At 34.4% G+C, this 11,370-nt stretch overlaps 1 protein-coding gene across 1 annotated transcript; it reads right to left on the bottom strand.

Moving 5' to 3' along the window:
• Positions 1 to 650: 650 nt before the first annotated feature.
• On the bottom strand, positions 651 to 2,927 carry LOC110627795 (valine N-monooxygenase 2-like). Its single transcript, XM_021774158.2, has 2 exons — positions 1,836 to 2,927; positions 651 to 1,489 (listed from the first exon to the last, which is right to left on the bottom strand). Exons 1-2 carry the CDS (start codon positions 2,829 to 2,831, stop codon positions 860 to 862), a joined length of 1,626 nt encoding a protein of 541 aa, XP_021629850.1. The 5' UTR covers positions 2,832 to 2,927; the 3' UTR covers positions 651 to 859.
• Positions 2,928 to 11,370: the final 8,443 nt, after the last annotated feature.

An 11,370-nucleotide genomic window follows, 5' to 3' on the forward strand; every position in this document is an offset into this window, starting at 1 on the left:
ACTATTACCAGCCTCATCAACGGAAAAATATTGTTTTAATATATTTTTTATATTTAACAATAATAAAAAATATTTTTATGATTAGAAAAAAATTAAGTTAATTTAAAAAAATATATATTATTTGCTCACCTCAAAACAAGATGTCATTTTTTATGTTTTATTAATTTTATGAAAATTTATATATATAAATTAATTAATATATTTTTTAATTTAAAATTAAATAATAAAAATAAATTTATATTAAATACCATCGCTTGTCTCTGTCGTTTAGTACCATACGTATGGAAATATCAACTTATCTTTTTGTCAGACGGCCATTTAATTTTTTCTATGCGCACAATAGTAGTTCAGCAAAATGGCGGGATCTGCTCTCTTATTCCTGTTATGTCACCGAATTAGATTATTTTTCATAGCTGATCCGGTCTGCTTCACTTTGTCGAGTTACATTGAGTCAATCTGCTAGAAATGATTCAGTCTGCTTCACATTGTCTAGTTACATTGAGCTAATCTGCTAGAAAATAACTTAATGAGTTTTGAATTTGAATTTTTTTTTAAATTCAATCTCACTCTAAAATGTAAAACGTCATGCAATTATCAATCCGTGATCGAAGTTTAAATAAATTTGTGTAAGGATAGCATACAAAAAGTAGTAAGGAAATAAGATGTTTTATAGAGCAAACAATTGCAAGAGATACAAAGATGAAGAAATCTTAGCCACACAAATTATTTTGAGAGATTAAAACTCTCAATAACAGACACTTTGTAAGGTTACCACGTAATTACACATATAAACCCAATAATTTTTTTATTAAAACTTCTAACAACTCACATTCATCCCTTCCCATCTTTGGGCTTTAATTCAAGGTGAAGTGGGGTAGAGATGAGGAGCCAACCGTGGCTTAGCAAATCCAGTGATGGGTGTTGCTGGAGTAAGCTCATCGATATTCTCACTGAGATCAATCCTGGTTACATTAGGGGGTGGAGTCCAAGTGAAGCACTGAAGCATCCTGGCCAGCATCATCGTAATCATGGTGGTTCCAAGCAAAGCAGCGACACACCCACGACGTCCAGTGCTGAATGTGACGAACCTAAGGTCGTGCTCAGTCAGCACCACTTCGCCCTCGTTCAAGTGCCTTTCTGGGTCGTACTTGAGTGGATCAGGCCATGTTTTTGGGTTCCGGCCGAGCCCGTAGCGGCTAAGAATTGCCCAGCTGCCCTTTGGAATGAAGTAATCGCCGATGACGGCGTCTTCCATGGCTACGTGAGGGACGTTGAAGTATGCAACTGGGTGGAGCCTGAAGGCCTCCCTTGCACAGGCTTTGACGTAATTAAGATTAGGGATGTCAGATTCTTGCACAAGCCTGTCTTTGCCGACCACTCTGTCAAGTTCCTCTGTGGCCTTTGCCAGAAGTTCTGGTTGATTTATCAGCTCCCCCATTGCCCATTCTACGGCGTTTGCTGGGTTGTCTATTGTTGCTATCATAATTTCCTGTAACCATGGATATATGTGTTAAATCAATCATTTATAGGTTGTATTATTATCTATCTTCAAAGTCTTTTTTTAGAAAAATCACAATTTAATCCCTAATAAAATTATAGAATTTTCGCTTATATAAAAAAAGGAAAAAGATATTAGTCTCTTTCTATTTTCTTCTTTTTCTTTTCCTTATAAAATCCGAAAACTAATGTGATAGTGAGAAATTTTCCTTTTTCCAATGCATTTTGCAAGGATTTAAATCGTGATATTTTGTTGTGACAATTCATACGTACCACAGAAATTAAAATCAAATGTTGTACAGGTAAAAATTATATGAGAAATTACGATTTGATCTTACAGCGATTTGATTCTTTATCTCGTCTGGATTGAGCAATGGCTTGCCATCTGAATCCTGAAGAGTAATGAAAACATCAAGCAAGTCTTCCATTTCCTTTCTTTCACCACTCCTCCATTGTTGAATCCTTTCTTCTATTAATGGGTTTTGAAGATCCCTTATGGTCTTATTTGCATTAAGCACAATCTTTTCCTGGCCATCAAGATCAAGCCCCTCCAAAAAAGGCAAGTAATCAGAGATGCAAAATCCATACAAATATTTAAGTGCTGTAAAAATTGCATCAACGTGCATGATTTCTTCAGGCCCTGGTCCTCCATCAGGCATCCCTTTGCCGAAGTATCTCTTGCTAAACATCATCTTTCTGATCACATTTCCACCGTAATGCCTTGCCGCAATTCTCACATTCACATTCTTGTTGCTCTTGTACTGGTTATTGATATAGAACACAAGCTGATCTGCTTCCTCAGCTCTCTTATCATGGAGCCATTTGTGCCTAGCTGGAGAAATGATCTCTGAAGTTAGGACCTTCCTCATTTTCTTCCATTGATCATTGTATGGCACCACAATCGTCGTCAAGTATCCGCCGCTCATTGTTTTAGCGCAGAGAATCTTTGGCCTGTTAGAGAAGACAGCATCGTGCTTTTTCAGGATTTCACGAGCAATGACAGGGCAGCTAATAGGAACAACGTTAGTTTTTCCGAAACGGATCAGACAAATATCGGTGTTCATGTCCTTCATGAGTTGGTGAATCCAACGAAACGTCGGTCTGTACCGGATCATTTCAGGGATGTTTCCGATGAGTGGCCATGGAGTCGGACCAGGAGGGAGTGGGAAGTTCTTGCTAGCTTTCTTGTAGGATGCCCTTTTTTGAAGTTTTATAACAGTACTGACAATGGAAATGAAGAGGGTGATAAGGAGGATTTTGGCAGTATTGTTCATGGAGGACGTGGAGGCGAAGGAGGCCGTGGTGGTTGCGGTGGTGGAGACGTTCATGGCCATATTGGTGTTGCCCTAAACAATTCAAGTCCAGGGCTATGACCAAGACCATACAAGAGAAGAAGAGAAGACTTGTTCTTGATAACATGCACGTAGCTTAGGGTGGGTATTTATAGTGGTTTGTTAAGGAGTTAACCCTTGGATTGGGGAGGGTATTATGGGAAACAATTGGAATAATGATTAAAGAAAAATATACATAATAAATTTAAAAAAAAATCTCGTATAATTTAAATTCATATAATTTTCGGACAACCATACAATAATATTCTGGGCACTGGGGTCTTTCTTCTTGAATTATTCTTACAGGCAATTGATGGAATGAGAATAATGCTGTAATTAAGACCCTGTTTGGAACTTTCTATTTTTTTTTTATCGTTGTTTATTTTAAGGATTTCAATTCCTCCCCATGCAGTGTTTTCCTTTAGCTTAACGTGACTTTGGCTGACAAAATTGACGCCGAAGCAGATAGATTTTCATTCATTATGCCCACCAACCTCTAGGCTGCCACGTGATTTAATTGCTCCTACAAAACTCAATCTTTAAGGACGGCAAAATGAAAATAAAAAATAAAAAATAAAAAGACGAAAGGGAAGGTTGTTGTAGTGCTTGTTATGGGCGTGTGAGATTCAATCTCCCTCTTTTATCATCAACTTTGAGGAATTCCTATTTATTAAAAATTAAGTAAAATTAATTAAAGTTTAAGGTTAATTAAATTAGATCATTTTCTAAAAAAATCAAATTAGACAAAATAATTAAATAAACTACTGATTTTATATGTAAGTCAATATATTAAAATTTATAAAAAATATTAATTTTATAGCATAAATTTAATATTTTTTAAATATATAATACCTCATCCATCTATTTTTATTTTCTATTTATAAATTTTTGAGTGATTAATTGAAATAGTTCGGTTCAAACTTATTCAAATAATTTTTAGATTCACTTTTTATCTAATTCAAAATAGTTAAATCTAAATTATTTAATAATTTTATACTAGTTATTATATATAATTTTTAATTTTTCAATACTTTATTAATGTGGAAAGTCTTCCCACATTAAGCAAGCAGCTAACTATTACACTCTTATATATAATTTTTAATTTTTCATACTTTGCTGATGTGGAACATATTCTGTTCTCACATTAATCAAGCAGCTGATTATTAAACTTTATCCCATTAAATTTGCGATATTCTCATCACAACTGAATCAGATATAATTGCTAAATCAGGATCGAATCCTTAAGTATTGTGATTCGCCAGTAACTTGAACGACTTCACCTCGTATCACATGGATAGGTCTTTTCTCGCAGTTCACTGGCTCTATAAAATTTTTCTCATTCAAAATGACTCTAATACCAATTGAAACAGTTTAATACAAACTGATTTAAATAACTTTTAAATTCATTTCTCACTTTAATTTAAAATAATTAATTTAAATTATTTAATAATTTTCTACTTACAATTTTTAATTTTTTATAGTTTAATGATGTGGGACATCTTCCCACATTAAACAAGCAAAAACAGACTCTTTAATCTGTTTAGGAATAGATTCTTGATAATTTTTTTATTTATAATACACCACTATAAAATTAAAATAAAATTAAAATAATAGTAATTTTAATCAGACTCTTTAATCTCATATAATTAATCTAAATTATTCATAATCAATGCGAAAATAAAAGAATTTAATTTAATAATAATAATAAAATTCTTATAATGACAAACTGACAAATATAAATTTAATATTTTTATTTAAATTTCTTTAATTTTTTTTATTAGAGTGGGTGGCATCACTCCTATAAAACTAGCCAACATAAGTCCATTACATCAAATTTATTTCATTGAGACAAAAAAAAATTGTCTTAGAAATTATTTATATATTTCTACTTTTTAGAGATAAATAAATATTTATTTTATATATTAATGTCTCCACTTGTAATTAGTTACAGACAAATATTTTAATATATAAAAATAACTTGATTACAGAATTAATCATTTGTCTCTAGAAGTTTTTATATAAACCTTAATGTTATTTCTTTGAATTTATCTTAAATTTAATTTAATTTAAATATAATTTAAAATGTAAATACAATCAAATTTAAAAATAAAATTACAAAATTGATGATTCGCCCAAAAAATTTTATATGAAGATGGTCTCTGATTGGATTTCAGTGATATAACATGTTGGTGACTTGTATTCTGTACATCTAAACGTCTGGACCAATCACGCGAGACGTTCACTTTCGCACTATAAAACTTAAAAACTCATAAAATATAAAATATAGAAAATTAAAATGGTATATAATAATTAATAAAATTACTAAATAATTTAAATTAATTATTTTAAATTAAATAAAAAATAATTCTAAAAAATTATTTAAATTAATTTAAGGCGAATTATTTTAATTGGTATCAGAAACACTTTAAATTAAAAAAATTATGCAAAATTAATGAAATTACGAAAAAAAAGGCTATTCATGTGAGACGAAGTGAAACCATTCGAGATGCTAGTGAATTATAATATCCGAGAGTTCGGTCCTGACTTAGCAATTATAGTGTGAGACGAGGTGAAGCGTCCGAGATATTAATGAAACACAATATCTCAAAATTCGATTCTGACTTAACAATTATTCGGCTGCTTTCACATATCATATTGGCTAACACAAAATTATCATTTTGAATTAGGTAAAAAATAAATTTAAAAAATTATTTATATCCATTCGAATCCGACTATTTCAATATTTATTAATTAGTGTAATAAATATTCAATAATATATTAATTTTTTTTACTTAATTTAATGGTAAGTGCACCTAAATAAATTTAAAAAATTTCAATTCTACTCCTTTAATTTTCAATTTTTATTTTAAAAAAAAGTAATTTTTTATTACATGTATGACCGTATTTATAAAACTTTGAAAGCATAAATTTAATTAAAATAATTTTAATTATATATAATTTTGATTGAAAGAAAATATAATTTCATTATGTAAAAAAACATAAATTTATGCAATAGAAGAATATATGTGTGTAATGTATATTTATTTTTTAATTTTTTATTGTTTAACTCTTTATAATAAATTTAAATATAATTATATTTTTTTATCAATATTATTTAAAAAATTATACTCATAGAGTGTTTGCACTTAATAAATAAAGAAATAATACACTAATTAAATTATAATAATTTTTTATATTTAAATCTAAATTAACAATATTCCATTAGTTGAATATATAAATAATTTTCTACTCAGTAAGACGTTAGCTTCAAATTTGGAGTTCTATTAATTTTTTCATTTTAAAAAGAATTAAAGTGTCGATGTCCAACATTATAAATCTCGTACCTTTGTTCAACACTTAGCCAATGGCAAGTCTTGTACAAATTTGACTTTTATTACAATTTTCTTATATTTCTGATAATGTTTTATTTCTTTTAAATTTTTTACATGCAATACTACAGAAACAGCAAAAACACGTTGTATCAATTTATCAATGACAAATGCAATGTTCCGATCAAATCAAAAGCTACGTATAAGCTTTTGATTCCTATTATAAACCACCACCACAAATTTCCTGTCATAAACCTCCGCCACAAGTAAAAGCTTAAAACGTACAATGAATAATCTAATACTTTGCATATTAATTTAAATTTTTTAACAATATTTTTATATTAATTTACAATGTTATTTTATACATAATGATGTAATGAGATTTAGAAAAAAAAAAATTTACAGGTCAAGAAGTCGCGTTTTCTTTTTTTATTTATTTATTTTTTTTTAGTGATGCATAACCTCCATTTTATTATAGTGCAATTTATTCCTATCACACAGATCCGTATGTACGGACATATCAGCGTATCCATATCTGTTAGGCGGCCATTTTATTTCTTTCTGATTCGCATGCTGATAGGGTCGTAGTATAACGGGGCCTGCTCTCCTGACTCCCACCACATCTCATGAGCTAGGCTCTCCTGTGGTGGGTTCAGGCCGTGGGCCAATCCGGCCTGCTTTGATCACGGGCTGAATGATGCGTTAATAAGATGGCTTGCTTAGAGAGTTCTAATGGGATTTGGGCCTATTTCTTTCTCCAAGGCCCAGCCTCAATCCGGATGCTAAAAGTCATGCAGTCATCAAGTGCCCTTTTACCTGCTCAGTAGTTATTCCATGAGTAATGAGGAGGTAAATCCCTAGGTCCCCATTATGACCGTGCGACTCTAGGGAGACTCCTGTCAAAAACATCCTTTCTCTACTTTTACTCTTTTCAAATTCAAACTTTTCATTTCTGTAACGATCCGAAAACCGGACTGCTACCGGCGCTAGGATTCAGATCGACTTAAGATTACCGGAACCCGTAACAAGTCTACTATACACATCCTGTGTACCTGATAAAATCCCATACATGATCATACATTATAATAAAACATAAACTTTCCTTTAAACCAAGCTCAACCTATACATGCATCATACTAAAAAACATAAAACCCATACTAGAATCCTCATCAAATGCTCTAGCATGGTAAACATGACATGTCTCAAGCTTGGTTCAAACATAACTCATAATTAAAAAATTTTTACATAATGATCATGTTAACAAGGATTACAAGGTAAAGAAAACTATGGTCAAGCACAATTCTCATCCATTAAATCATACATGTCCATAACTATTCTATTACATAGACTATAACAGCTACTGAGCCGACTTCCCGATGCTATCTTTGATCCTGCAAATCTGGGGTTAGGGGAAAGGGATAAGCTACAAGAGTTTAGTGAGCAGAACACAAAAATAATTTAATAAACATATGTTCATATGAAATGTATCACAACACAAACAATTCATATCAAGATGGACTTATCACCAGTAACCCTCTACATATCCAATGTGCCCGGCCCTCAACGGAGCTCCTCAGGACTTTCGTTTAAACATAACATAACATAACATATCCAAAATGTCAGGGCGTAGAATGGGCCTCGACTTGGACTTCCGTATCATATCATATCATGTCATTTCGAGGGTTAGTGGATCATCCAATATCCATCCACAAGAACAGTAAGTTATGCAATGCATCATATTCGTGAATTCTAATGCAAAACAACCTAATACATAAACATGGCATTCTTGATGCATGAACATGCTTAAAAAGTTCGATTACTTTAAAATAATAGATTAGTTTAGTTCTACTCACCTCTAACTGACGCTTGTCTAACAATGACGCAGCTAACTCACTGCAGGTCTCTACGGTCTCCCTGGTCCGATCCTACACAGATGGACTCAAATGAGGGACCAAACATAACTATTATATGACTCTAAACAACTCCCAAAAACTCCCTAAAACATACCAAAACATGCACATAAAATAAGCAAAGGAAGGCTGGGCAGGGGACTTTCGGCGGCAGGTTCAGCGGCCAAAAGGCTGCCTCCACAAGCAGATTCGACGGCCGAACCTTGCTTCGGCGGCCGAACCTGGGTTCTCTAGCAAGGTAGAACCCGATTCTGCCCTATGTACTCCGCCTCCAAAACTTCTCAAATCCTCACATCCAACCCCTCAAAATATGCATACACACTCATCAAGTATTAGGGGCATAAAACTAGCCTAAACTCCAACAAACAACCATAAAAACATCACATAAGTGCAAACATGCATCATCAAAGCTAACTCAAACCCTAAAACTTTTAGATCTAGCCATTTCATGCATCTTTAACCCCTTAACCCTTTTAAAACTTAATTAAAACACAAGAAAAATAAGGATCTAGACTTACCTCTTAGAGATCTAAGGGTAGCAGCAACCCAAATTTGGAGATGAGAGAAAAATGATCTCCGGAGATCTCCAAGGTTTAAAAACTCGGATTCAAGGTCAAAACTTCAAAAAAACAAAGCAAAACTCATGAATTTCTTAAGGGATTTGAAGGAAAAACCACAAAAGCATAAAAGGGTGGCAAAGACTCACCTCTGCTCGAAAATAGAGAGAAAAACTCGTTCGTTTTCGGGCTGAAGGCCTCTTACAGGTGGCTGGATAAATCACCTTCGGGGGTAGAAATTGGAGGTCCCACGGCGGCATCACCTTTGGCGGCCGAACCTGGATTTTCCCTTCCAAAACCATTTCTTCAAAACTCTTTTCTTTCTTTCTTAAAACCTTAAAATTTTCAAATTTATTTAATAAAAATCTTATTTTACCCTTCTAAGGAGATTCCAGCTTCGAAAATTCTGGATTCCAACGGGGATTCCATCGGAAGGTCGGAATTCCGACGTCGGAGCTTAGCCGGGTATTACAATTTCTATCTGGACTCTTCTCCTCGCTCTGCTCCCTATACTCCGCCTTTCTAATCTTCTGTAAAATTTCTTTGAGATACGTCTTCTGCTCTTTAATGGCTACCCCTAGAATCTCAGATGTCGCAAATTTGAGGTCCACCATTACCTCTGCTTTTCTAGCGTCGTCTGTTTGTTGCCCCCTTATTTGTCAGGCGCTAAGTATTTACATGGAGATCAACGCTCGGGATTAGTCCCTCCAGAGCTCAATGGACCAACTGGTTGATGAGGTCCACCGTGAGGAGAACATCATGGCGATTAGTGAGGCTCGTGGGCACATAATCGACCTCAAGAATTAACTCGAGGACCTCACCAAACGCCTAGGGGAGATGAGGGAGGAGGTCGACAGGGTTTCCGAGCGGGCCTTTGCGGCAGAGTCTCGACGGGATGAGGCTTTGGCACAGTTGTCTTCTTTAGAAGAGTCCTGCCGTTAGCGGGATAAGGCTCGGGATCAACGTGATGAGGCCCAGACTCAATGTGACGAGGCAAGGGCCCAGCGGGAGAAAACTTTGGCCTGGGTTGCTGTCCTTCAGCAGGAGCTCAGCAAGCATGCCGAGGATCTGAAAGGCATGGCTTTGGCGGCAGAGGAGTCTCGCCTTCAACAACAACAACTCCGTCAAGAAGTCACTGCTTTGGAGGAGAGGTGTTCTACCTTGCTGAGGGATACCAGAGCTGCTGAAGATAGGGTCCGACTGGCTTGTGAGGAATGCCTCCAAGAATACAAGGACTCTACTGAACTGAAGGCCAAGATTCAGCAAGCCTATGAAGCGTGACTTAAAGAATACAAGGCCTCTGATGAAATGAAAGAGAAGATATATAATGAGGCCTTTCACATGTTCGCTTCTGGGTACAATCAAAGCCTGAAGGCAGTTAGAGATGCCTCCTCTACTCTGTTAGTAGCCCTTCAAGCTCCCGAAATAGACTCTGACGGCGAGGAGGTACGCTATGGAGAGGACAACAATCCTTTGCCTAGGAGAGCTCCTCCCCCACCAGCTGGACCTCAGGGGAGGATACTATAGATAAACCCTTGAACGAACTTATTAGTTTGGACTCTTCTTCCTCTGCTGTATCTGTAAATAAATAAACGAATAAATAAAGATATTTCTTTCTATGTAGTTGCCTTTGCCTTTATTTTTATTTCTTGTATTTTACTTCCTGTTTTTGACTTTGAATTTTGATGTATAACGGCCTATGAATGTTTAATAATAAAAGTATTTCATCTCGGTGTATGTTCTTTTGTACTTAGATTATTTCCTGAGTGTATTGCTTTCTTTACTCCGCCGAGCTATTCAGCCCTTTGGAACTTAGTTAATTCACGTTCTAACTACTTAACTCGTCTTCACTTTCAATCCTGCGGGCTCCTTCTAACTTATGCTAACCTAAAGTGCCTTAGGTTGTATTCTTAATTTATAAATCTCAATTTGCTTAACTCACTTATTTAATGGACTAAACTGTTCTTTGCGTAATTTTATCAAATGGATATCTTCGGGCTGTGAGCTCAAAATTTTGTTATATATTCAATTTGTAAATTTCTCACATTCTTATGAGGGCACTCATATCATTTTTCTGTGACTCTTTCAGCACTACGAGTTCGGATATGTAATACTTAGTTTATTTTTTGTGTATTTGTCTTATGAACTCGTTTCACTCTTACGGGGGAATGACCATTTTCACATATAAGCTTTCCCCGTGTGATGGTTCTTAGACTTGTCCGGACTGCGAGCTCAGTCATTTTATACTTTGGATTTTTTTGTGAGTTTTTTGCCAGCGAGCTCGTCTACGGTTTATAGGCGTGTGTGTAAGTTTAGTATGATGAGTCACATATTCTCTCTTTATTACTTTTTTTTTGTCTCCTAGTGACGTATAACCGTTCTCTTGCCTCCCGCCACATTTCATGAGCTAGACTCTTCTCTGGTGGGTCCAGCCCGTGTGTCAATCCGACCTGTTTTGGTCACGAGCTGAATGATGCGCTAATAAAATGGCTTGCTTAGAGAGTTTTAATGGGACCTGTTTCTTTTTTCAAGACCTGATCTCAACTCGAATGCCAAAAGTTCGTAGGCCATCGCATAATGTTATTTATTTTTATACATCGTTTTCATATTACAACATATTATTATAGTCTAAATTTATTATAATGTTTAATATTATTATTCAGGAAAATAATATTTTATAAAAATTCTCGACCAATTTTAAGGAATTTAATTGTTTAGCTGTGCTGTAGACAATTTTTTATTAATT

The sequence above is a fragment of the Manihot esculenta genome, chromosome 12, assembly GCF_001659605.2.
Source record: "Manihot esculenta cultivar AM560-2 chromosome 12, M.esculenta_v8, whole genome shotgun sequence".
In the NCBI taxonomy this organism is placed as follows: domain Eukaryota; kingdom Viridiplantae; phylum Streptophyta; class Magnoliopsida; order Malpighiales; family Euphorbiaceae; genus Manihot; species Manihot esculenta.

What these genes read in the sequence shown, in the direction of transcription:
- LOC110627795 (XM_021774158.2), bottom strand. Translation starts at nt 2,831, where the DNA reads ATGGCCATGAACGTCTCCACCACCGCAACCACCACGGCCTCCTTCGCC. An exon ending in AGATAAAGAATCAAATCGCT is followed by an intron (nt 1,490 to 1,835) that starts GTAAGATCAAAT and finishes CCATGGTTACAG; the next exon opens with GAAATTATGATAGCAACAAT.